Below are 27,716 nucleotides of genomic sequence, written 5' to 3' on the forward strand. Positions count from 1 at the left end.
GCCTGAACTCTTTACCCGTTGTCCTTTTTTTGGAGGTGATGGCCTGAATTACTAGATGAGATCAGGCTTTACAATGGCTTGTAAATGTGAATGAAACACTTACTGGTACTGCTTCTGGAAATAGCTTTGAGCCCAGAGCTATGTGGAATGAGTATCCTTCAAGCACACCCATGCTTGCTGTGGGGCACTTGGATCACTGACCCTGGCAAGTGCAAGGGCCTATGCTGGTGGTGCTGGGTCAGCCAAGGGATCCTTGAAGGTGTGGGGGAACATGGTTTAGTCTTTATATTTTGTAAGCCCAAACCCTGATTCACAGATTCATTCAGGGGCTCATGTTTCCCCACCACCAAACTGGAGTGCCTTTCATTTCCTGTCTGCATCAGGGCATAATCTCACTGTTAAATAGATGTCTTTGCAACATCTGAATTTTGTGTGCTGGGCACCTCCTTGCAAGCAGCAAAGGTTGGAAGTGCTGTGCTGAAGCATGATGGCTTGATTTGATTCCTCTGTATTTGTTTTCTCTTGCAGTTAAGATCCTCCTCTTCTATGTCATCTTCTACGGTTGCCTGGCAGGTATATTCATCGGGACCATCCAAGTGATGTTGCTCACTGTCAGTGAATTTGAGCCCAAATACCAGGATCGAGTGGCACCTCCAGGTAACTAAATAGCAGGCCTGTGTTTGACTTCATGCAAGCTGTTCAGGGAAGGCAGGGTTGGTTACTCACCTCAAGGAGGAGGATGAAATAAGCGTGTCGTTGCTGCAACACATATTTGTAGGGGGTGGGTATGTTCTCCTCCTTCTGTGTTAACAGTACTGGGGCTTGAAGAAAATCCTGCTAGAATTAAAGGTTGCATCATGGGAAAAGTGTCTCCTCTCTGTGAGGAACTTGAACCTGCTTTGGTTTTCCCTTCCCCTAAGCTGAAGTGATGGGGTGTGGCTAAAAGGCTTCACTTTTGGGAACAGGCTGTATGAGGAAGCTGGGTTCGGTTTTTCTTTCTTCAGAACCACTCTGTTCACATGGGTAAGTGAAGGGATAAAGATAAAATGTTGGCTCTATCAGTGGAAGCGGCGTACTAGTACCAGTTCTGGGAGTGCTCATGGAATTGTTTTATCCAACACCAGAGTACCCTGTGCTCTAGAAATGCTGTGGCACTCACTAGTGGGAATTGCAACCGATTGGCGTGGCAGGTGAAGGGAGGGTTGGATGGGTCTGGTAGCTGCTGATGTGTGACCTGTCCTCACAGACATAGAAATCTCTGCTCAAAATGATGCCTGAGCAGTGCCTGTGGCTAGCTGGCCTTGGGTAGGGCAGAAGGAGCGCGTGGCCCTTGCCGCAGTTTTGCGCTCCGCCTGCCCAGGCTGCGCTGCGCTATCTGACTCCCGCCGCAGCCAGCGGCTGGAGCGCAGGGGGAGCTGCGCAACTGCTGCTTTCCCACATTGCAAATGACCTTGAGGCTGCCTGGCACTGGGCATCCTAACGATCCGTCTCCAGTTGCTCTGTGAAACAGTTCAGAAGCTTTTAATAACAGTGGTATTTAAGTGACAATTGTGACGCTGATGGCTTGTAGCTACACAAGTTGGCCCTGATGCTGCGCTGTCTTGCAGCCCCACTGCCTGTAGTGCTGTGCTGTGAATCCCTGCCCTAAACACAGAGAATGTCACTGTCACCAAATGGTGCTACAGCTCAGCTAAGTCATCTTTTCCAGATAACTGCTCTTCTACCAACATGCTTTAAACACAGAACAGAGGCTGGAACTACTGTGTTAGTGTGTTATACTTCTTCATGTGCCACCACCATGGCTGGGGCAAATGCTGTCTTAAGCACTGAAAGCAGCACTTTTAATCTGTGCAGTGGACCCTGACATTTGCAGGAAAGACCGTCAGTGATACTGCCCAGAGCCATTGGCTGCATCTGAAAAGCCAACATGGCTAATGCTGGGGTAATTGTTACTCAGTAATGTATTTTTCCCCTTCATGAAATAATTAACAAAGGCACCCATGGATCTGAGGTCTCACCCAGATAGCCCTGCTGTTCTGCCAGATGTCACATAATTACCTGTTCTACGTAAACTGATTGCTTTCTATGAAACAGCAGTTTATGATTACAATTTCAAAGCAACTCTGGTAAAATTTTTGTGAAAGACTTCAGCCTGCAGAGGATTTTTATAAATATCTTAATTGCATACTGCACCAGTTATTCTGGGGCTTCTTTTTTTGACAAAGGAAAGGAATTTAATTTTAAGACACTCTTGTAGTGTGTACTGCAGAAATCAAAATGGAGGAACAATGACAAGTTTGTCAGGAATCTTTTATAATGGGTACTGAAATCAAGGGGAACAAAATCCACCTCCTTGAATGTGTGGGACAGTGGGGAGCCAGTAAACAAGGCATTTGAACGGAGCTGCAATGACATACGCATAAAACTTCAAAGAAATAATTAATAAATAGAACAGGATCCTTTGCAGAGCATCACTTGACAGCACTTCCTACAGATATGGACAAGCTGGTGTAGGGCATGGCGGAGGCTGGCACTTAGTATCCAGTACATTCCTTGTCCTGTAGCGCAGCAGCCGCGAAACTGCGAGTCCAAAATTGCCTTTTAATGCAGACTTTCAGAGACACTGACAGACACACTGTGCTGCTGTTAGGGGGCTCAGCAATCCCTGTATTCTCTGGCTGTGCAGGGTTCTCCCCAGTGCTGCGAGCACAGCTGCTGTTCTGTCAAGAAACACATGTGTGGTGAGCCCCAAACTTGAATTTTCTGTGATCTGAGACACCTGCAAATGATGAACTGTATAAAGTAGGATATTGTGCAAATCTAATTCCTGGTTCTTGTGGGAAAACTTGTGAGCCAAGTAAGTATACTGGCAGCTTGATAAAGCCCTGGATTTTCTAGGGAGCCAGAAAAGCTGTTTTTATTCTTGTTACAGTGTTCTGTCCTTCTTGGGCAAGTCACTGTTGTCAGCTCAGAATGCTTTGAGAAAGGGAAAACTAACTTGCCTTCAGGATCGCAAGAGAAAATGCTGTAGGGGCTGCTATAATATCATTCTTGTTCTGAAATACAACAGATTTCATAACAGCAGCAGAACCTACAGGGTGTTGTATTGAGTTATTGACATGGGTATAACATTGAAAGCCATAAAGTGCTATTTTTGTAGCCAAGTGTCATTAATATGGTAATTGGTTTCTGCATTGAACACAACAGGAATGTTATACAGGGCTTCAGGGCAAGCTGAGTATTGTACCTTTCCATTACACTATTTTTTTTTCTTTTGTCTTGTGGTGGGGGAAGGGACAGTGCAGTTCACCTGCCCATCAGCCCTGCCATTGCGACAGCCCCAGCTCCCAGTTTCACTTGTGCTGCGGGCTCGGACTCTGCTTTGAACACAGAGGACTTACCCTGCTACTAGTGAAGGATGAGGATATTGCCTCTTAAGAAGCATCCCTAAAAAAGAATGCTTCATTCTCCCCCTCCCCACCCCAATACAAATTGGGCTGTGTATCATGCCATCTTGTGGTGTGCATCCCGTGGAACAGCATTCCGTCACAGGCTGGCTGAGGGGGCAGAGCTCGCTGCAGCCTGAGGCAAAGCTTTGTAAGTGGTGGCTGGAAGGAAGAATCCCTGCTCCAGCCAGGGGATTTCAGGTGTTCCTGCTTCAGGCTCTGCTGGGCAGTGAGTGCATCATAGAAAGGCTGCTTTGGTGTGTGTTCCCCTCTTGGCTTATTTAGATTGGACAGCAGCAGCAAGGTAGCAGGGAGACTTCAAAGGAGAGCGTACTGCCTCGTGGGAAGTTGCACCTCTTTCCTTCTCTCATCTCAGCAGCACCTGTGCTTGGGAAAATCTCAGTCTCCAGGATGTTGCAGCCAAGCAGGTTTTGCTGCATTTGCAGAAAACTCACACCTGTTTTTTGCACTTTGGGGATGAGGTTGACTGCAAGCTTGGAAAGTCATTGTTTGATATGGTGGCTTTTAAAATCTGTCCTCACATAGTGAGCTGGGGGAGGGTGTAGTGATCATTCAGTTTGTTGTCTGTGTCATCTCAGGAGTGTTCATACTCATTTGGAACAAAGATTACATGGTACTTGGAAATGAGCACGATGTGATGGAGCAAGAGTGGTTACTACGGCCTTATACAACTGTTCCTAATAATAAGCCTGACTTCCCACTTGTAGTTTCTTCCTCTTTACCCTCAGGATACTTCTCCTGAAGTCTTGCTATTGCAGCTTAGAATGATAAAATCTATGTGGAAAACTGTTTTTAAATTAACTTGAATAAATAGAATTTTAATCTGCAGTGGCATTTTGGAAGTGGAACTGTAGCTGAAGAAAATAATCCAAATGACTTTACGTGGGGTTTTTTTGGTGTTTGATGTCCTTGTATAGTTACAGCCAACAAAAGGTAGTGTCCATTACCAACTCAAGGCGTTGCTCATCATTTACATGGACAGTGTCAGCCAAGTGAAGGTGAGAGTCTTATTTCCTAACAAGGCACTCTGAAGTGCCAGTTGTGGCAATTTTCTAATTTGTCATTATTTTAGCAATGAGTTACTTCATTCTTTTGTGTGGAAAGAACAGCATAACGTGACACCATGGTGCATCTCTGTTGTAATAGCTTGAGATGCAGAGCTGTGTCATACAGATTATAGTCTGAGGATAGGGAGAGGGTTGTTAGACTTCTGGCTCTGAAAGCACCTGTGGGTTTGTTTCTTTTCCCCCATAGGACTTGCTCATGAATGGCTTCCTCATGTGCATGCAGCCCCTGAAAACTTCATTTATGCCAGCCACACGGTTCCTTGGGTGTCTAGCAATACATGCCAGGTAGTACTGCAAGGGCTCAATTTTAAGCGTTTTTTCTCATCCTGCTTGCTTAAGTTGCCAAGTGGGGGTGAGAGAATGTTCCAGAAATGCTAGTGTTCTGCAGAGGTTACCTTCTGCCATTGTACAACATGCTTGGTTTTCCACACAAGATTGCTTAAGGTTTCAGTGATAGTGCTGCTCTGCTAACACCACTGCAGCTTTTAGTTTGGCTATGGGATGTACAGAAGGAAATGATACATCAGGGCTTAGGGCTTTGCATCCAGTCAGTTGCAGGCATGTGAGAATGGAGGTTATGGTAGAAGCCAGTAACACAGTTTTTTAATTAGGATAAAGATATTACAAGTCTTTAATATTCATAAAGATTGTCTTTCTTACTTTGTAAGTGGGAAGATTGATCTCCACTTTGCTCCTATCCTAAACAAAGCAACCACTCGTGTGCCAAAGTCTAGTCTAGTCTGGTTCATCCATCCCCTGGAAATGCTCCCAATTAGGCAGAAAACAGCCCAACTTGGGCCATGGGCTACCTGGCAGGAACAGTGGTTCCTTTGTGCTGGCTGCCGGAGCAGCTGCTTGGACGTACTGCCTGGACTTCATGGCAGTTCTGTGGAGATGTTGCAAGACAGGGATGCTTTGGGATGGCAGTCTGTTCTCCAGCCAAGTCACTTGTCTGATGGGCAGAGGGTTGACTTTGGACTTCATCTATCAGTGGCCAGGCTGTCTTAAAGAGAGAACAGGGATCTTCTACTGGGTGGCTTTTACAAACCACAGGGATTATTGCTGACCTTCACATCGACTTTGCCCGGCCTGTGTGGGTGTCCTATGTGTTACCTTGGCCAAGACAAGAAACAGAGATGGGGAGGTCCTGAGCAAAACTAACAACTTCACTTGCCTGACTGGAACTTAACAAGCCTGGCCACATTTCCTTGATTTTTTTTTTCTGTTTTGTATTTATACACTTGAATATGTATGTGAATATGGATGTCACCTGTAACTTGAACTCTGGAAAAGGCAGACCTGGGAAAGGACCTAAGGCCTGGCCTGCCTCTGCTGCAATTCCAGACAGCCACTTCAGGTGACTGAGTCTGTTCTTCCCAGCTGAGTGGTAACATGAGAAGGGCTTGGCAGGATGCGTTTGAAGTCCCTTACTAAAATGGAAACTGGCGTATTTTTTCTATATATAAACTGTTTGTGAAGCAAGAAAATGAGTAATTGCTCAAAAAAGAGTTGAAAGCCACTGACTTTGGAAGTTAGCATGTCATTCTGCTAGAGGAATAGAGAATTGCTTCTAAACTTGTAAACTCAACCTGGTCCATTTGTAGCAGAGGGATTTTTGAGCAGTTAAAAGCTGCTTCAGGAATTAAATTTGAAACACCAGAGCTCGGAGCTCCTTGCTGGACTTCTCGCAATCTTTGGTGACCAGGAGCTGTGTTTAGGGGAACAAAGGTAATCTTTGTCCTAGGTTACAAATTCCAAGTTAGTGGGCAGTGGCAGGGGGTGGAGGGAGTGGTGAGTTGGTTTGTGAAGGGACTGAGCAGAAGCACTCAAGTGGCTTTGGAAAAATTGCTGGAGTCACAAGCTCTTGTGGGTTGGGGCCAGCCGCCTAAGCTGCCTGAGTTTTGCACCAGAGGAGCTTCTTGGCAACAGGCCTGTTCTGAAAGGTGTCAAAGCAAATGCTGCTCCCTTGCTCCTTTTCTTCATCTTGCTAAAATGAAGAGGACAAACTGAACTGAAGTCAGGCTCTTAATAATTACAGTCGCTGCCACAAAAGCAGCATGAACTTGGTTCCCATTACTTGAATTAAAGTGTTAGCCATGCATCAATACTTTCAATTAAAATGTGACCTAAACATTGCATAGGAGCCACTACTTCCAAGTTCCACAATGAAGAGCAAAGGAAGATTGTGCTTTTCATTATCTGTAGGCATTTCTTGTTTATAATCTCTTCTCCATGCATCATTATTATAGTTTAAATCTGAGCTGGTTTGCACAGCCCAGAATCTGGAGAGCCTTTTAAACAATTCTTCTGTGTGGTGGCATTTCCTACTCACCTCCTTGGTGATGAGCTGCTGATAAAATCATCTTCTGTGCTCTCTTACAGTCAGAAATACCCAATTAGGCAGTGAAAAGAGAGGAGGAAGTGCTCAGGCAGCTGAATTTACTAAGGGAGAGAATGTCTCCTGCCCTGCATCCCACAGGGGAGACACACAAAGGCCACATGGATTCCAGCTGGCAGAGTGTGACCGGACTTGGGAAACCTCTTGTCTTTGTTGCAGGAGGTCACGAGTGTAGAGCTGTGCTGTATCCTAAACACAGAGTTTGCAAACACTGAAGGCAGCCTGTTAGGGATACTTATGTTCTGTGTGGTTGGTCTCACACGCCACTTCCCTTCTGTCCTCGAGGAGGAGGCAGAAGTGCACAGTGGATCTGTGGTTGGCACTTTTTCTTGAAGGAAGGTTAGACTTTGTAGCCTCACTTCTCCATTTTGTGATTTTTATCTTTTTACCTGACACAAACACTGTGATAAATACTTTAGGACTGTTGCTGGAAAGAGAACCTCTCCTCCAGTCAGCTTAAGCTGCTTTGTCAAAGTTCTAAGGTTTGAAAAATAGAGATTATTATTAGGAGTTATGTTCTTGGTATCACATGGAGGCTGTGCAGCTTTGAGGTGTACTTAATTCAGGTTTTCTCCCTGATTTTGCTTTTCTTAGGACTGACTCAAGTCCCCCAGGTTCAAAAGACAGAAATTGCCTTTACTGCTTCTGATCCCAGAAGTTATGAACCCTATGTGAGGAACCTGGATAATTTCTTAAGGGACTACAGTGATGAGCAACAAACTGAAAACATTGTGTTTCAGGACTGTGGAGGTAAGTCTTGATTGTTTCCTACAGCTGAGGACTGAATGATGCCTCTGTCAGGTCTACCAGAGGCTGAGGTTGAGCAGTGGTGGTCTTGGTTTTCAGCTGCTCCAGCAGCATGTGTGTTAACACTGCTCATTAATTTAATTTGGGCAGACCACACTGGGCCATACTTAGCAGCTTGTTGGAGGGTTGGGAACCCCCACATTTCGCTTAGAGAACTCACTCTTCAGCTGACTCTGAAGATGGCACTGACCTTATTCTCTCTGAAAGCCACAGGGGTTTTACTGATGGCTTTGCTAAAGCTAGTGTTGGTCCTCTTTGTGCCATACAGTCAAACATCTGGGAGGTGTTTACCCTTAATAGGTTATTTGTAGTCATGCGAATGAGACTCTCACCTCATAATACATCTGTATCAAATCTGAGGGGAACCCACTTGTAAAAGCTGCCCAGAAAAAAATGGTCTCTGAGCCAGATGATTCTGGAAGAAATCTGTTATAAAACAAAGCTCCATAAAACTTGCTGGTCTGGGAGCAGCCCTGTGTTGGGGGGTGGCTGGGCGTCCGTCTGTGGAGTGCCTTAACTGCCCTGGTGAGGGAAATCCCACCTGCCCATGGAAGTGTAAGTGACACACACAAGATCTCAATGCATGTGGTTGTGTTTTCCTTCCCCTGCTGTGACAGAGGCACCTACTGAATACAAAGAGAGAGGACCATATAATGATGCGCAGGGCCAGAAGAAGGTCTGCAAATTCAGACGTGAATGGCTGGGAAACTGTTCTGGATTAAATGATCCCACCTATGGCTACAAGGATGGCAAACCATGCATCCTTGTCAAGCTCAACAGAATTATTGGCTTCAAACCTCAGGCAAGTATCTTTCTTCCCTTCTTAGCCAAAGCTCCTGATCAGGAGGGAGGGTTGGCTGCAGATTTGCTGTGCCTGCTTTTTGGTTCCGGAAAGAGATCAGTATTAAACCCTTGCTGCAGAGGATAAACTGTGAGACAATTTGACTAATTTGTTTCAAAAATGCTTTTGCTTGAAAAGCAGTGAAAGGTGTGCACTGCAAGTTGGTAACAAGTAGCACTGAACCTCACAGTGCAACCTCCTGGTTATTTATCTGGTAACTTCTGAGCCTGCTATTGGAGTTGCTATAAAGGGGCATTTTCTTCAAATAATAAATTCCATTTTAAATTCCTGTATGCTTCCATGGCACCATCCCAGACCAACACTGTCTGTAGTAACATCAGTACATTTTGTCATGCCGTGATCCACTCAATTCTTTTCCTTAGGCAGTGTAGTCTTGTCTGCCTTGCCATAACTGCTTAATTGATTTATGAAATGCTAATATTAAATACCAGAGTGAAACACAGGCTCGAAAGAGTAAACTACATTTGAAAGTCAGGCACAGCTGCAAGAAAGGTGAGGAGGTCTTTAGTTAATTTAATGTAGTTTCCAGAGGCTTTAGGATATCTCTCCTAACTGGTTGCTCTGCCCTTCACCCAAAGGGAAGTCTGCAGTAATGCTGAAGGGTGTTAATCTCGGTATTCATGGCTTTTCCTTCTGGTTTTTTTTCCCCAGTGCATTAAAATACTAAAAATTTCTTCTAAGAATTCAGCGGCAAAACGTGTGCTGTTGAATAAGGTGGTGTGCAAAACCTGCCACTCTGTCTTTTGGATGGAGAACAGTGCAAATGGCGTTCTAGGCCACCTTCACTCCCATCTGTCAGGGCACTTGAGGATGGGAATTGGTGCCGTCTAACGAGTCCTGAAGAATGTTTTCCTTCAAAGAGAGCTTGTCCTGTGCTACAAAAATGGACAATCTTTTGGTTTATCTGATGCGTGGTGGAAACATTTTAGCAGAATGTACTGTGGTGGCTGTAGGGTGACATGAGATGTGCATGTTTGATGACTGGGAAAGAGAAGGGTTTGGTGTGTTCCTCTCTTTTTTTGCAATGGAGCTCTGGAGACCTCCAAGACTGCATTAGACAGCAGGGTCTGGTCACGGAATGACTTTGCAGATTTCATTTAGAAACAGCGCATCCAAGGCAGAATTTATTTGTGGTTCCACACTCCAGCAGAGACTCCATAGTTCTTGCATTGGGAAAAATGTTTGTAAAGCAGATCTGAAACTGCCATGTTGTCAAACAACACTGCTGCACTTTAAAAAACCAAAGACCAGCTGGGTTAGTAGTTGGACTATGAGAGTTGGCACTCACACCTTTCTCTGATATACCCAGAGCTTTTGTCCTTCCTTGTTGGTGGTGTTGAAGTTCAGCAGTGTCAGGGTGAGACTGCCACACTTTGTTCTTTCCTGTGCATTTCCAGTCCTGATTGCACACACCTGGCAGGCAGGTGGCAAATCCTGCACCAGTGCAATCCTGCCACTGCCTGAGCTTGCAAAAACAAGCCCCACTAGCTATAGACGCTGCCATGAAACACTTTCCCCAGGGGCACCATGGAGCTAAACCCAGCCTGACCTGCTTGTATCCACAGCAGGTGAAGCTGTAAGAACAGCCAGCAGTTCTACTTGGGTCAAGTTCCCCTGCTTCCAGTTGTGTTACACTACTTGTCTGTCCCAAGAACCACTGAGAGCTGTTGCCTCAGAACTGTGCTTAGAAGAGATTCCAGTTAACGGTGTGTGTTCAGTACTGTTGATCTTTGTTGCTGCAAAGGTGGTCCAGAGTCTGCAGAGGAGTGTCCAGTGTGTAACGTCCCCTTGTTCTGGATTTCTTCTAGGCTCCAGTCAATGAAAGCCTCCCTCCTGAGGTTATGGCAAAATACAGCCCAAATCTCATCCCTGTCCACTGTGTTGCCAAGGTGAGTTGGAAATGGGACAGAGCAGAGTTGGGAAAGCTGCAGGGGATGACCTGAGCCTTTGTCCAAGTGTAGTTATCCCCTTGCCAGCCTTTCCATAGACTAATGGAGTGGTTCTTACTTGGGTTAACAATAGTTTCTCAAAACCCTGCTGATGGATGAGTTAGTGCTACCTTCACAGAGTGGGGTAAAAGCAGGGCAAGATCGTTAAAAGTATCTTCAAAAGTAGCCATTTGGTTTCCAAGTGCTGTGCTGAGGCAAAAAAAAAAAGGCCTCCATGGAAGATATTTCATACTTGGCATGTGCAAAGCGGCTGAGAAACAGCAAAGTTTCTGTAGACAAAGCCTGCCTAATTTAAAGCTTCAGCCAGTTACACAGTTAGAAACCACCAGGGTGTCCTGTGGTACAATTGCACAAAGCCCTTTTCCTGGCTGATGTGCGCTGACATGTCCTGAAACCACTGGTGGCTCTCGTACTGTCACAGTGGGGGCCAGCGCTGACCAAATGGGAGGTCACAGTCTCGCTGAGAATCAGCTGCTGATACAGCTGAGGGCTGCCAAAGTTTGGGTGGTTGTCATTGCTTGTGCCTCCTCTTCCCCCTGCAGCGCGAGGAAGATGCAGACAAAATCGGCACGGTGGAGTACTACGGGATGGGCGGCTACCCTGGCTTCGGGCTGCAGTCCTACCCCTACTACGGGAAGCTGCTGCAGCCGCGGTACCTGCAGCCGCTGGTGGCCGTGCAGTTCAGCAACCTGACCTACGACATGGAGGTGCGCGTGGAGTGCAGGGCCTATGGGCAGAACATCGTCTACAGCGACAAGGACCGCTTCCAGGGACGCTTTGATATTAAATTCGACATAAAAAGCAGCTGATCGTAAGCACAACCCTCTTCTTCCCCCCTCCTCCTTCTCCTAGCCATTTAAAAAGGTTAAAAAAAAAAAAGAACAAAAAAGAAAACCTACTAGTCTTGAACAAACTGTCATACGTATGGGACCTACACGTAATCTATATGCTTTACACTAGCTTTCTGCATTTACTAGGTTAGAATGTAAACAAAGTGTAGCAATAGCAACAAATATTTATTCTACTGTAAATGACAAAAGAAGACAAAATTGAGCCTTGGGACATGCCCATTTTTACTGTAAATTATGATTCCATAACTGACTTGTAGTAAGCAGTGTTTCTGGCCCCTAAGTATTGCTGCCTTGTGTATTTTATTTAGTGTACAGTACTATAGGTGCATACTCTGGTCATTTTTCAAGCCATGTATTGTATCTGTTTTCTACTTCTTGTGAGCAAAGACTTTTGCTGTCCAAGGTGTAAATACTCAATGGGACTAGAACTGGCATGAAACCTCATTATTTTGTTCCTTTTCAAAGAAAGGCCCACCTGTGAGATGATATTTAACAGCACTCCATAAGGCTTCTGGCTTTTTTGTGGTGTTAGGGTATTTTATTTGGAGGGGTGGCAGGGAAACTAACTTAAGTGAAGTCAAAGAGAATAGGTGATTGTGTACTGTGCTTTGTAGCGAATGCTGTCTCTCTCTCCACCTCTTCCCTTATCCTCCAGTATGTTGTGTGAGAGACTGGGTCAGGCTATCACTCTCCTCAGTGATAGGCATAACTCTGCTTTGTATATTTTCTTTTCTTTTTTTTTTTCCTTCTTCTCCAGGGAGCAAATCTTAATTGAATGTTTAGCCATTTTCATGGTGGAAGAATTTTATATTTATGCAGTTGTACAATTTTATTTTTTCTGCAAGAAAGTGTAATGTATGAAATAAACCAAAGTCACATGTTTGAAAATAAATCTTTATTTTAAACTTTATAAAAGCAATGCAGTACCCCATAGAATGGTGTTAAATGTTGTCTAAAGTGCAAAACTCTATGTTCTAACATGTAATAATAGCCAGGAGTACAGTGCTCTTGTTGATCTTGTATTTCAGTCAGGTTGAAACATTGGACAAATAAATGAATGAACACACAGTTCTGTGTGCGTGTCTGTTGCAGTCCTGTTAGTTGTCCAGAATCTTGAAGAAGTACTGCACCTATTTCAAACAGAAAAGGGGATCATTATCATTCCCAGACAGTCTCAGCACACAGGAGTTGAAATGATTGAAACATTTGAAACATTGAACTGTTACACATCAGTGCTGGGGTCTGTTCATTACTTGTTTTCCCTCTCCCTACCCCACATGAGATGCTGCTGTGGAACACCTGCCTGGGCCTGTCAGAATCCCAAAAAGTCTCTTCCCACTTACTGCACGTGCTCCACCTCTGGAGGCACAGGCTCTGTGTTCCAGACAAAACTGTCCATCCCCAGTGCAGGTTAAAGCTTCCAGCAGCCAGAAGGGAGGCTGCATACTGAAGCCATAAGAGTTTCAGGCCAGCCACTTGCTCTGTGTTACTGCTGGGCCAGTGGCCAGGGCTGAGGGCAGGCTCTGCCTGCTGGGGCTGCTCAGAGATGACAAAATGTGACAGCTGGCTTTGTGCAGGAGTCAGGCTCACTTTGTGCTGCATAATGCAGATTACCAGGGAGAATGTCTCCATGTAAAGTGACACAACAGGACTAGCCTAGAGCAAGTGGCTTGATAAAGACTTCCTAAGTGGAACACAGAGTCCTGGAGAAGCAAGATGCTGAACTCTTTGCCATCTGCTAGAAGGAAAAGTGTGGTTATGGTATGCTGTGGTGGTTAGTGCACCCATTTAGCTGTTCCATGTTCCCAAGGAGCAGGTGCCAGCAGAAATCGCACCTTCAACTCTTTCTTTTGCTGCTGTATGTTTAGAGCAAGGATTTAAAAAGCTGTGATGAGAGCCCTAAAATACTCCCTAATGGAAACTCCACCTGCAAAAAACTGCAGGAAAGCTGAGCCATTTTGGCTCCCAGCAATTGGTAGGTTCCTACTGCTACCATTCTGGGTGGGCATGTTGTTGCATGGCTCAAGGTTTGGTAGGATCAACTGCCCCTACAATTCCGTTCCTGGGTGAACAGTTTGTGACAATTTAAAAAAAAAAATCAAAACAACAACAAAAAGCCCCAAACCAACCAACTAACAAAAAAAAATTCCCAATTTTATTTGTATAAGACCCAACTCATGGTCAGGTACTTTACTGCCTTTTAATTCTCTATATGAGTGCAAAGTCTAAGCATGGCCTATTAATAAAGAGTCTGACTTACTCCAGGGTTGGGACAACCACTGTGGAAAACTTAAAGGAACTTGTGTTTCCTTCAGTGAGCAAATGTCCAAAAGGGCTCATGCAACATACTCTTAGGAATTGCATATGAAATTAGGCAATTCACCCTAATGTTCTACCCAACATCCCCACCCCAATCACTTTCTTGTCCCACATCAGTGAAAACAGAATGGCTGCTCAGATCACTAATTAACCAGGCAGGAAGGGCAGTAGCTATCCTAGCTACATACCCTGCAGCTGCCCACTGAAAAGTCCCACCTGCTTCCAGGCTTCAGGACAACTCTGCTACCAAAGGACCACACGCCCCAAAAAAGGCATTAAGTAAGTGCACCTGGTCAGACATGTCCCCTTCCCCCATTAGAAATCCTACTGTATTGTCAGACCTACTAGTGATACAGCACTAGAAGACTGCAGTATGGTCAAAAAAATTCCCAAACTACCGAAGTCCAAGGAAACCTCACCCCACCCCACCCCAAGCAGGTGTAGACTCTTAGCTGGGCACCCTGCTCACCCAGTGGCACCAGTGCTTTGGATACACAACAGCCTTGACATCAAAACAACCCTTCACAAGTGGCACTGACACAGCCTCATCTGGGCTGGGACTGGTCAACAGCCCTGGGGACAGAAGGACTGCAGGCAGGGCAAGGGCCTCAAGGTGTGACATCTCACCAAATCCATGGTTTAATCCAAATTAAACCATGCCTTCAAGATTCCTTATTTTAATCTGTGCTCTATCCACTCTCCTCAGGAAGGCATTGCTTTCTTTACTGTCTAATAGGACATTACATTTTAAATTGCCAGTCTGAACATGCTGTTCTTTCTGCCAGATTGACTCAGCATAGTTAAGTATAATTGTAGCCATTAAAGTGAATTTATCTCCCTTGTTATATGGGACACCTGCATTTAATAAGAGAGACACACAAAAGCACTAGTAAAACAAAAAGCAGAGAGAGAGAGACATGTACATATATTTAACAACACAAGCCTTTAAGGCTGTGTCTGCACGAACACTTGCACTAGCACACACCAGCTATCAATTTTACAGCTCTGAGCACTGGCACTTCTGGACTTCTGTTCCCAGCTTGGCCAAGGGCAGGTGTCCAGCACAGGCCAGGCACAACCCTCGGCATGGGTGGGGGAGCTGTGCCAAGAGCAAAGAAAATGGCCAAGTGCAGTGGAATCTGCTTCTTCCTAGGTAATAACTCTGTGTCCATCCTCAGCCCGGGGTGCTGATACAACTGCTGCCACCACAGGCCTGTTTCCCTGCCATGGAGCAGGTTCAATAGAGCTGAGTCAACTTCCCTCCACCCCCGACCTGGGCTGCCTCAGCTGGAGCTGCATGGTCACCCCTGGGATTTAAGTAGTGATCCACCCCTGCAGCACAGGTGACACAGGTGAATGCTGGCCTTGCCCAATGCCTGCTCACTTGACACTAGCAACAAAAGGATTTGTGCTATTTTAGTCTCCAAAGGCCCCTTGATTTTGTGCAACCAATATTCCCAGGCTGGACTGCATGTCCTCAGTTTACTTAAAACCTGTGCAAAACCTCTTCCTCCTCAATTAGCTTTTAGTGGATTGTTCAAGACCCACACAGACTGTATTGACAAGGCTCAGACATCAGAACAAGCAACACTACATTTCATATACTGTGCAAAACCAGGTGCCTGTATGTTCTCTTTAAGTATAATTATCTTTATATGGGTCAGCTGCCACCCAGCTGCCAGTAAAACCAGTTAAGAGCTGGCAGATCTGTGGTATGCAGAAAGGATCCTTCTAAGAACCTCACCCTTGCGAGCACAGCAGTGATAAGAACTGGGTAAGAGCTGGATAAGAACCACCAGAACTTAGTCACCCATCCCATGACCACAGGTATGGTATTATGAGAAGAATCAAGACTTCAGAAGAACCAAGATTTCAGCACTACCAAGAGATTTGGGGTGCCCCTATCTTACGAGGCCCCAGCTGAAGACACTTTGAAGAACCCCCATTCTAAAAGCACCAGGTCCTTTTCCAAGGGGATCCAAGGGGACTTGGTGATAACTTGCATCAAGCATCCAGATGGGGGTTAGATACTCCAAAATACCCTCTATTTTAGGAAATACAGTTCTTCTCTTTCCCACGGTCTGAGCATAGTCCAAACCACAGAAAGGAGAGATGTGCCAGTACAAAATATCTGAACAAGTCTCACATTTGACCAAGGGCAAGGTCAGCCTCTCTAAGCCAAGCACACCTCTGATCTCTACAGGACCCAAGGGTGACAGAGCACAAATCCACACCAGAAGCTTATCTGAAACCAACCAACACTTTTCACAGATGCCACCCAAATGCCTTTCCAATGATGCTAACATTCAGGTGTGCTCACTGCTTCCCAGGGGTGAGACAGGATCTAATTTAACATCAATACTCCCCTTGCAGACCCCAGGAACCACCTATCTGCTTTGCAGCATGCAGCTATGCCCTCTCTAGCTCCTGTTCAGGGACAAATAGCAATAATGCTCAGGAAGTAACAACGGGTGAATAACCATGACCTTCTGGCTCTGACCCATAAACTGCTTCACTGAGGAGGAGCTGAGAGCTGCTTCAGTTCCATCAAGTTTTGCTTCAGTCACACTCACTCGCAGCAAAACTCACGTTAATGAAGTTGGCTGCTCTCTCAGAGCACTTCCATGCATTACCACAAAGTTTCAGGAGCTAATACAGCATGCAATAACAAAATCCAGTTGAATGCCCTGGCTGAGAACAAGCAAGTATCATCTGAACAATGTGTGCCCTAAGAGCACGGAAAGGCCAGGCAAAATTATAAAGGGGGAAGCAAATCAAGTGAGACAGCCAGTTTTCCAAAGGAGAGCAAAAGATCTTGGTATTAACACAGGGCCCTGCACAGGCACAAAGTGTGCTGAAGATTCCAAGTGTAAGAATTACAGGCACTTACAATTTAACTCTTTCTGTCCAGAAAACAATGCAAACAGCAGTGCTGATGAGAGGTGCCTGCTGAGCAGCTTTGGAGTCAGAGCTTTTGTCTACAGGCCAGACCCAGGCACACCTTGGGCTGTAGCAGCACTCCACACAGGTAGAACTGCAGCCTCAAAGAAATCCCAGCACTGAAATAGTACCTCAACTCTCATTCCCCTTGTTCCTCTGGGCTGGCAGTTTTTGGTAAGAGACCCTGTTAGTCTCCTTCATGGCAGAAGCCAGGGGGCTGACAAGGTGACACACTATCAAGAAAAGGGCTGAGTTCACAGATTCACTTCTCATCCATCACCAGAAAGGTGAAAGTAATTTTCAGTCCTTCCTCATCTCTGCAGAACCAAAACCGGCAGCTGCGAGATGGAAGCCTTTTCCATCCCTGTATCCATTTAGAGCCTGTCAGGAATCTTGGTGCCTTCCACACAGCCCTCTCACCAAAACCACCACAATACTCTATCTCCTTGGTCAGTGTAGGCATCCAGGCACATGATCCAGAATCTTTGCTGACCCAAAGTTTCAGCACCAGAACACTTTCCCTAAACATTAAGGTCTGATAAATTTTTACGTGTCAACTCAGTTTGAGGTCACAAGTAGGAATGTCCTGGGTTGACTATATGATGCTTTTATCCCCAAAGCGTCTCATTTGTTTATGCTGAATAATAATAAGTTTTGCACCTTTAAGACTTGTTGCAGAGAGTGAAAGGGGGGAGAGAAGAATCGCACAGTTTTTTTTCCCTCAGACATTGCACTTACTCCCCCACATTCCTGCTCCAGGACTGTGTTGTCTGTGGACGGACTGTGGACTGAACACCGAGGGGAGCACCGGCAGCTCGCACCTGTGGCCACCGGGCCGGGCCGGGCCGGGCCTGCGACAATTCCAGCACCAGAAGGACTGATAAGAGACTGAGTGAGCTGGGCTGCAACCCGGGGATGGGGGGTTTTCTCAGTTGGTCATCTCTTTTAGAGCGGCAAGAGGTTTTATTGTTTAATATTGTTAGGTTCTATTGTTTAATAAACAGCCTTTTCCCACTTTTCTCCAAAGAAGTATTTTCTCCTGGACTAGTTGGGGGGGGAGGGGCCGATTGAATTTATCTTCCTACCAGAGCCCCCTTGGGGACTCTCTCTCCCAAATTTTGCTCTAATCCAAGACAAGGAAACAAAAAGCTTTTTTTGCCCATTAACATTGGTTTGTACATCTGCGTGAGCTCACCAATGCTGTTAGGAAGGACACTTGCTAACACCTGACACCTATACCACACTTCAGCTACAGTTCACTCAGCTGATTCACATAACTAAATCATTAGATTAACATATGGAAACCATGGATTCATACCAACCTTTCAGCCACAAGCACTCCAGAAAGAAGACTGGTTGTCAAAGAAGATAGTCTACTTATTTACTATATTGTATGTGTTCTGTGTATTTTCCCCCACAAATCTGAAGAGGATTTAGTTTGTTAAAAAAAAAGAGGGCAGGTTTATCAGTCCTGCCTCTCTCCCAAGCATCACACAATTTAAGAAATAAAGCAAATCAGGTGGCCCAAGACAGAACAATTTGTACACACGCACTTCAACTATCCACAATAATTTCTTAAGTAGAGCTGGGATAAAAACCCCTATGCACCAAAAAAACCAACCTTGCAATGGAAGGTTTTATTACATAAAGACTACAGTGTTTATTACATAAACACTACACTACGCTGTGTGCTGTTAACACTGTCACCTCAAAAATTGTGTATGGTTATGTTCAACTCTGAAAATACAGTGGAAGAGAAGGGCAAGGGAAGCTATTTGGAAATCGCAACAATAAAATAAAAGATTAGAAAAATGTGAATTCCAAACAGGATGGAATGAGAGGACAAGACAGTAGTTCATTATACCACAATCACAAATACCAAGAAAGTGAGTTTTGTGCTATTTACTCTAAGAAAAATAGGTGAACTCTGAAACTACTTTAAAACAAAAATATGTTGTTTTTAAATCATGTGTAACTACTGTGCTGAGTCAGATCACTGACTTCTGAAGCACAGATACCTGCAGATTTAACAAGATGGTACAAGTTCATTGAATCTCCTCAGTCCCCATCATAAACCAACTGCTCTGTAGCTGGAGCTGAACATATTAGTTCAGAACTCTCCCACCTGGAGTTCTACTTCTTATCTAGTAACATCTTTGGTCACCATCAGAACACATCAATGGCTTGGTAAAGCCACTGGAATGAAATAAAGTGTAAGATCCCATCTCCCATCAGACGTGACAAACTCCAACATGACAGCAAGTACTGCTTTCCTGAGGATCCCAAGAAGCTCACTGAGTGATCAAGATCACTGCCTCTGCACTTCACACTTACCTTGCTCCCTGCCTCACAGTCAGTAGTTGCTGTGGATGCCCTTGAAGCAGCAAGCTAAGGTGAAACAAGACACCATAAGTACACCACAGGTGTCAGTGCAAGCTGCAAACACGTCCCAGGTTCTGGATAAAAACACTGGAAAGGGCCGTGCTGCTCGTAGATATCTGCAGTATCTAAGTAAAGCCAGGTTTGCATGTGTTTGTACAAGCCAGAGGCACTGCCAATGCTGAGCAGCCTCTCTAGCCTGCTCACAAAGCACGGACAGTCATGGTCCTCACGAGCTACCAGGTTATGGCCAAGACAGGAGGAAGTGATCGCATAGAGACAAGACCATGTTTTCCAACCACATAGATTCAAGTGAGGATGGAAGCAGCAAAGAAGCAAAAAAGGTAGAAGGCACCCATCATTTAAAGTCCTTCCTGAGCAGCTGTGATGTCCAGCAGGAGACCCAATAGGGTGCACATGGCAAGAGTGCTAAAATTATGAAGATGAGACAGCAACAAAAGATCCTGAAAGAAATTACCAATGGAAGGCACTACCGGCAGAGGCCTTGCATGCACCACCACAAGCCCCTACCCCCTACTCGGATTGTGGCTCAGTGTGCTGACAGGAAACATACCATCCCACCAAACTAATGGCATAAATTCCCCAAGCACAGTGCTCAAAGTACCTTCTGAGAGATGTCACTGAATCTAGAAAGCTCCATTTCCCTGTGGAATGAGTCAATATTAAAAGGCCAAGAGTTTGTTTCAAGCCTCATCAGCTTTCAGTGATTTCAACACTGCCACTGAGTGCTGAACCATGTAGTGCCATGGCAGGACACCTCAGAGATCTAGTTACTGTTCAATGGCTGGACTAAGGCAGCTACCTGAGGAAGCCCACAGTTTGTGGCTGGATAGTCTTGGCACACTGTATCTCCCCATCAGAACAGCAGTAACTGGCACCAATGTAGAAGGAAACTTGCCCACTTAGCAATTCTGAATACTCCAGAGAGAATTAACTTGTCTGGTATTATACCTCTTGCTCAGAGACTTGCTGACATATGTCAGTGTATTTCAGGAATAGTTGTGGATGCATCATTCCTGCCTATGTGCCAGTGCACTTAGGGATTAAAGACAAAGAGGAAGAATGCAGCTCTTACTGAAACCAGAAGATGCTGGGTGACTTCAAGGAGCCCTAGACTACAGCTAACATCCTTTCAGGTGACCAGTGCCATCCTGTTTTGTGTTTGCACAGCTGCTAGCACAAGATCAACACAGTGTCTAAGCCCAGCGCTAAGACAGCACAAAACCAGTAGTGGCATGAGACTGTGCTTTGAACCATTAGCTATTATTAATTACGAAAGAAGAAGTAGTTTCTAGAGCTTGACAAACTCTAGTGTCAGTATATGCCATGGTATTAGCATCTATGACAGATAGGAAACCTTATTCACAGTTTTCTATCCATATTAACATGTTTGGCTTTGAGTTTTTCCTCCCATGTTCCATATATATTTCAACACATGTATGAAAACAGCTCACTTAAATTCTCCTCTTAATTACTGTTGGTTGATGGTAGTCAGTGAAGGAAGCTGCAGTGAGACGGGAAGGGGTAAACCCTACACAGGAAGCACCAGCAGAGATAATAATTTGTCTATTTGACCTCTGAGAGAGAGGTGGGAGCTGCAATGGCTGAGGTCAATAACAGGAAACCACATAAAAATTTATGGGCATCTCAGAGCATATTTGTTTTAGAACAACAGTGTTTCTCTTACCCCCCAAATAAGGTGCAGGGCCCCTTGCTCCAGAAGTGAAGGATATTCTGAGCTTCTACATGGCTGTACAACTACAGCATGCCCTTACTGCTCTTGCTGTATAAGCTGTTCCCCTGAGCTTTATTGTCTTCTTTGCTGTAGTTTGCCCATGGTGCAGCTGAGTTGCAGCCCAACCGTTGCTCTGCTTCAGCTCAAGGAAAAGGAGAAATGGAAAAAGGACCTGGGCTTTTTGGTTAAAAAATGAGAACATGCTGAGGGAAAGAAAGAAGGCAGCAGTCTCAAAGACACAAACTGGGCCTCAGATGAGTTATCAAGAAGTGTCACGCCTTCCCTCCACCTTGACCTCCCCTCCACAAAATTGCTTTGCTCAGCTCAACACAAACATGTGCGAAAAGCCAAGCCCTATTTATCACATAGATTACCTTCAGGATCAGGTGAAACTTAAAGAGCTTTGGCAGCTGCTTGGTTCACACTCATTAACTTCTTCTCTCTGGCACTTACAGACTTGGCAGAACAAGGGGTAACTGGACCTCGGATTTTACCCAGAAGTGGAAGCACAAGAGGTGAACTATTTCACAACTCTGTTTAAACAAGTTCCTGGTTTAGGTTGCCTGTCTAGCCCACAAGTATAATAATTATACAACCTACGCTCAAAATGAGGCTGCACGTGACCGAATAATACAATAATCTTTAAAAGAGAAATCACCAACATCTCTAACATCCATCCATCTATTAATGTTATTTTTAATTCTTCATTTCCTTCAGATAGGCCTAGGCAAAAGGGTTACTTAATTCTCTGTACAAGTATATATAGAGCACCAGGAAACATCGTGAGACAGCATTCTAGTGCTGGCTAACATGTTCTGGTATGCAAAACCACAACCAAGTGAGATTAAAGTTTTCTTACACTCCAGATTCTTTCCAACCTGTTCCCACAGCTGTTAGATAAAAGGTCTCAGAAAGTTTAAATGGAGAAGCACTTGAATCATAACAACCATTATCTGACAGACCTCTCTAGAAATCATCTTGTACCAGGAGAGACTGAAATTTCCAGCTGACAGACAAAAATAGCTACTGCTTGGATGAAAACTTGGGAGAAAAAAGTGCTAAAGCCAACCTCACTCAAACCACTCAATTTTTATTACTTTTCACTGGAAACACTGAAAAGCATTTTACCCTGGATTATGCAGCTCAGTGTGGGCCTCTAATAAAAGACTTCATTGCAAAATTACTGTACGACTGAGTGAAACAATGGCTTCTTTATTAAAATATTTCAAAGACTCCTGAGGGAAATGCAGAGGGCTGAAATGCCCTCAGTGAAAGGTTCATTGCCATGCTATGCACTTCTGCTGTGTAATGTTTTACAAGCTGAGCTGCTCTGTGAATGAGGAGAGGTAGTTCTCGGCTGGCAGAGGCAGCTTGCATAATACCAGACAAGTTAATCGGTAACAAGCAATGCAGGAGACCTTTGCTCCATGTGTGACACACACAAATTCCATCAACGCTTCTGAGAGTTACTCATTGACATGCTTTATTAAATTGCTTGGACTATACCTGGATGCAACAAAAAGGACTAGTTTAACAGAGCTACATCCTTCTGATGTCTTGCATCCTAAACTGATGCACTTTAACCTCAGCCCATGGATCAGCTCATTAGTGGTACAGAAGCACTTCCAGGCTGGATGATAGTGAGCACCTTGCAGCACACTCCCATGCCCAGACAATGGCAGTGGGCAGCCAAGGAAGCAGAACACAGGAAAGGGCAAGGTGGCAGCCAGCAGAGTGCTTCAGTAACAGGAAGTGGTTATGGAAACATGTATTGTGTTCCCCCCTCCACAGCAACTGCTCCCCTGTCCACCCTGAACAGCTTCCTAAAATACCACCCTGCCCTCAGCCTCCTTGAAAAAAATGGGAAGGGAAAGGAAAAATAAGATATGCTTCTCCTGGCATGATCTGGAATGCCAGACCAAGGACAGCTGGCCTCTAGCAGGCGGAATACACACTGCACCAAAAGCTTAGGAGCAGTACGGCTCTTAACACTCAGAGCAGAGCGTTCAGCTTATACCAAGTCTCCAAGTCTGAGGAAAACTATCACAGTTTTCATTGTCCACAGCACCAGCCTGGACAAAACACTTCTGCTGAACTGGACCATCCTGTCACCGCTCACCATACAACATGACCTCACATCTCCCCAAGGCTGGATCCAGGCGGCTGAACTTCCAGTGCCAGAGCTGTGGGAGTCTCTGTCCAGCAGATCACGGTAGCTGATCTGTCCCTAGGTGATATTACTTGTTTGCTTTAATGCCCTAGGAGCAGTAAGCCAGTCTCACTGATGCAAGGCTGAGCAAAGGAACAAAGAGCCTCCAGCAGTTTGTTGTACAGTCAGCCAGTCCCTGGCCCTACACTTTAACACCACTGTACAGCTGAAATTCAAAGAAGTGATAGGGAAAAAACCAACCATCGTGACAGCTCTCTCAGGAGACAGATGAAACCCACTCTTTGATAACAGCACAGTCATCCCCCTTTGATAGGTTATTTTCATGTCTGTGAGTGCCACAAATAGCTCTGAGGCAAGGGGAAAGGCCAGCAAACGATACTCGAGGAGGTCCTCGCTCCTGCCTGTCTGGAGACCTGCCCATGACGCTGAAAACTGACACGGTGCCGATGCCCAAGGAGGAGCCTGACGCACCCGGCGGCCATGCGGTAGCACACGCAGTGCCAGCTGACAGCGCCCGTGGGGACACAAGATTGGGAAGGCAGTTGGCACATCCCCCACTCCCATGAAAAGTGGCTTGAGAGATCACCCCCCTCTGCAGTTCCACTCGTAGCCTAGCAGGCACACAAAGGCACGGGTAAGCACACACCCGCAGCAATTGTCACGATATTGTCCAAGGATTAGTCACCTAATAACAGTGCCGCCCTCGGCAACAGGGAAAAGGCTGTTTCACCCAGAACTCAATTTTATCCATCCCACAGCAAATCCTTTCTCATGCATGTCTCGCTGAGGGCAGCATCTTCTCCTGCGTCCAAGTACACACACACAAACATATGTATGACTATTAAGGAACTGGTAATTATGCAAAGAAACTCCGTGAGACTGATTGATTGCCCCAACACCACGGCACAGGAACACAAAGCCAGCCTGGGTGGCTCAGCAGGCTGCACTGCAATGGAGAGACCTTTTAGGTCATCCCAGATGTGTGCATTCTATACCCCCAGAGTGATTTTCTGCATTGCAAATGCCCTTATGGAACTGCTCAAACACACAAAAAACCGAAACCAAAAACCTTGAACTGCACAGTATGAGCAACAAGTTACAGGCAGAGTGTCCCAAACCCCAGAAATTCTGGTTTTGTTATAACTGCAGTTCTGCGCTACCAGTTTTTTAATTACATGGTTTCCTGCATAATCTGAAAGGTACTGAGCCACTTGAGACTCAGGGAACTGAGGTGTGTGTACAGCACCACCTCCTGTGGGAAATTTTACTCACTGTAGTTTCAATGATGTGAATAAGGCCTTTATGATTGATTTTTAATTTGCCTTCACTTCTTTAAAGAGGGACATAAACTGTGAAGTCTGGTAGCCGCAATACGTGTATCACTACTTTGATTAAGAACTATTCCAGGAATGATCAATTTTAAGGAAACTTCTTTTGTCTAGAGAATGATGATTCATCAGATCCAATGGTTTGCAAGCTTCTATTTCATCAAGATATTTATCAGAAACGTTCCTCAGGTCAAAGACGGTGAGTTGAGAAACAGAACCATCTTTCATCACATGTAGATGACACATCCCTAGTCTGTGAAACAGAGCAGTTCCTTGGCATATAAAATATGCGTGTTCCAGTCCTGGCCCTACCTGACTCACAAGGAACATGAAAGCAGATGAGTACTGTAATTGCTTTCCCCAAATAGTACCTGCTTTATACAAAACAGGAAAAAAATCTGACGAGAGGTAGAGCTGTACCTGCTTTGGATGTGGGAAACAAATGCAACTGCCTGCTCTGAATGAATGTCCAACACAACAATCAGCTGCTGGTCAAACCTTCAGTAATGAAACTGCATCATCTCACAAATACTCCACTGCTATCAGACTCCCTTCTCTACTCTACCTCCTTTCTTTCCTCTTCTCATTAAAATGAGAAACTGATGACAAGGCTCAGAAAACAGACTGTTCTGAGCTATTTATGTCTTCTCATTGTCACTTGTAAAAATACATTTTGTACTGATAAGAGGACACACAAGTCTATGAAGTGAATAAGTAAGTGCCTGACCTAGTAAGTCAAACAACTCATTTAAGAGATGAGGGCAATATTCACATTCCTGTATCGCTAAGCTAGGAATAAAAAAGAGCACTTAAAGTTCTGCAAAGGAAAGTACACTGATTTTACTACTGTGACCAGCTGCATTTAAGGTTCAACTGCATCTCCCCTCCTTTCTTGAGCAAAAGTGAGTTATTCATTAATTCTGATATTCTTTAGTCACTGCCTAAAATGTGAAGTCGTTTGTAGAACAAAGACAGGAGTTAAGGGTTATACTGGTGGGAGCAAGGGCTCATATTTGCTTTTGAGGTTGGTTTGTTTGTTTGAGGGCGTTTTAAGATTAAAAGTAAACTTTCCTTTTTTCAGATCCATGGAAAGGAGGTCTAAGAGAAAAACACTGAAAAATTGCTGTACTACATTATTTAAGTATAGCGTTCTAAACTAGGTGCACAAGCTGACCCTTATTTAATTAGTTAGTCCTTGTCGTTCCCAAGACAGTGTTCTGTCTCCTTTCACCAAGTACTCCTTAGTCATGATTTTTGGGAGAAAGGTTACAACCTTGCCCTTCCCAGTGACAGTCAATTAAGTGCAAAACACCAAAGCCACCTAGAGTTTGGCTATTAATTTCAGGAAGCATTTTATGTAATTCTCAATTACCTAGCTCATCTCCTCTAAGAAGTCTCCGTTTGTGGACAATGAGACAGCAGTTGCTATTGCAAATTCTTCAAATTTTAGCTAGATCTGAAACTGGGGGATGAAAACTGAAGAGAAAGGTGGAGAAATCTTAAGATAAACAGTGTCTTGCACTAAAGGTACCAAAGTTCCCAGGAAGGCACCAGTGTGTTCCCTTCTACAAGGGAACATGCTTCTGCTGTGCTTCCATAAACACTATGCATTTTAAGGCCCATCACAGAATACTTGGTCAACCAGGGATCTCCCCTTTCCATCTCCATTTGGTTCTGGAAGTTCAAAAGGCACAAAACCAATTAAGACACAAACCAAGCTATTCAGCTTTCCACACACAGTGTCAAGAGCAGAAGTCCCTCCATGTTTCCTCCAGTATGCCTTGGGCACTGCAGGCCCTGCACACACCCTGTGTGCACACAGGACACGCAGCCACAGCAGGAGTCAGGACTGTGGCAGGGACGTCTAATAAGCTGCTTCAGCACTAACAGTGTAAATACTCCACACACCAACCAACAGGTACAGCCAAGGCTTCCTTTGTACAAACTCACGGTGCTCAATTCAAAACATTCACTGCTTTATTTACTCACTAAACAACACAGAGTGACATCCTTTACAAATGCAGGCTTAACCTGGGCTGTTATAAAGAAACTACACATTGATGAACAGCAATATTCTGCATACAATTATGCCTATGGTAAAAAACTATCTTAGATCCCTTTCCCAAAAAAATACAATCAATAAGCTAGTGTTGAAATGATCAGACTGCACCAGGAACTACAAGGTGTGTAGTCAGAGTAATACGAGATCAACAACTTCGGTTATGACTGAGCTGCAGGATTTGAAAGACAAACACATGTAATGGAGACCCTTGAGAAAGAATGCCAGCCTCAGTTTTTGTTTTGGAGAAGCAATTCTTGCCTCACTTATAGTAGCTCTGAACACAATTTAAACAACCAGCAAAACCTGCTTTGCACCAGTGTAAAGGCAACAGAAAGTGGAAAATTCTGATGGAGTACTAAAATGTTCTTTGAGTGTTGGCTTGTTTAATTTTTCCCTTACAGGCGGTGCCTTTTGTTCTGCTGCCAGGAGAAAGCCATGGATGAGGAACTTCAGGCATGTGGTGAAAAAAATACCTGTTTGCTTGTATAAACCCTAAGGGAAAAACTAAAACTTGTTAACTTTTAATGATATCTTGAAAATGGTAAAAAAATCTGCAACTTTTTTTATACTGGTTGCTATTCTCAGTGTTGAATTTCACTAGTCTGTGCCTTAAACTAGATGGGATTTCCTAGCAAAAGCACTTTAACCCACAGGTTATTTCACAGAGAAAGATGAAGTTAGCTCTTCCTCACTCCCCCATGAAACCACCATTTTGGCAATGTAAAATTATCTAAGTAGGACAGCACTTGCTGCTCAGTGGTTCTGCTATATCTGACAGCAAAGCACTCACAAATACATACAGGCAGCAAAAAATAAGCTGTGCATGCACTGGAAAAGCATCTCCATTGACACAGAGATCCATCCAAGATTACACACCACTTCAACCCCCTGCCATGGACCTTAGTTTTGAGGCACAGAAGTAAGTGAATGAGCTTGTTCTGGTTTTCATAGTGAGTACTTCTGTCTTTACAAATTCCTGCAATCTATCATTTTCTCATTTTATTGGACTTTAAATTTTGGCATACAAAGCCAAAATCAGATAATAATTAGTAAGTTAATATAGAACACAGGAAATATTAACTGATGCGTGTAAGTATGACTGTCTACAAATAAACCTAGGCTTTATCTGGAGGATTTGAATCCCTACTGCCTGCAATATTCCAAGCTCCACGCAAGTTCACTGTAGACACAATTTAGTTCAGGAGTCAGGGTGGTCATCCAAGAAAGGGCTAAGAAAACGTCGCTGCAGAAGCACTGTCAGGTACTGATGTTCAGACCCAAGGACATATTCAGACAAAGAGAAGACTCTTGAGTTTCATTCCATTGAATACTTCATTGTACTATAATCATTCAAGAAAACT

At 44.6% G+C, this 27,716-nt stretch overlaps 2 protein-coding genes across 6 annotated transcripts in view; one reads left to right on the forward strand and one right to left on the reverse strand.

The window, feature by feature from the left end:
* Positions 1 to 509: 509 nt before the first annotated feature.
* Positions 510 to 12,469, forward strand: ATP1B1 (ATPase Na+/K+ transporting subunit beta 1). The gene is made up of 5 exons (XM_031056680.1): positions 510 to 657; positions 7,527 to 7,682; positions 8,357 to 8,541; positions 10,410 to 10,490; positions 11,093 to 12,469. The coding sequence occupies exons 1-5, from the start codon at positions 600 to 602 to the stop codon at positions 11,357 to 11,359; spliced, it is 747 nt and encodes a 248-aa protein (XP_030912540.1). The 5' UTR covers positions 510 to 599; the 3' UTR covers positions 11,360 to 12,469.
* The window catches only part of NME7 (NME/NM23 family member 7), an 88,819-nt gene continuing 73,384 nt past the window's right edge, over positions 12,282 to 27,716 (reverse strand). For all 5 annotated transcript variants that reach the window (XM_031056678.1, XM_031056679.1, XM_031056677.1 and 2 more), the window contains one exon: positions 12,282 to 12,531. In XM_031056678.1, the coding sequence (XP_030912538.1) occupies positions 12,499 to 12,531 (33 nt within the window). In that variant the 3' untranslated portion in view covers positions 12,282 to 12,498. The remainder of the gene's footprint in view (positions 12,532 to 27,716) is intronic.

The sequence above is a fragment of the Geospiza fortis genome, unplaced genomic scaffold (assembly GCF_000277835.1).
Source record: "Geospiza fortis unplaced genomic scaffold, GeoFor_1.0 scaffold1, whole genome shotgun sequence".
NCBI lineage: Eukaryota > Metazoa > Chordata > Aves > Passeriformes > Thraupidae > Geospiza > Geospiza fortis.

Bases quoted from the DNA above. Each gene is read 5' to 3' on its own strand.
- ATP1B1 (XM_031056680.1), top strand. From the start codon at position 600: ATGTTGCTCACTGTCAGTGAATTTGAGCCCAAATACCAGGATCGAGTG. The intron at 7,683-8,356 runs GTAAGTCTTGAT...CTGCTGTGACAG, and splicing joins TGTGTTTCAGGACTGTGGAG to AGGCACCTACTGAATACAAA. The intron at 10,491-11,092 runs GTGAGTTGGAAA...TTCCCCCTGCAG, and splicing joins CTGTCCACTGTGTTGCCAAG to CGCGAGGAAGATGCAGACAA.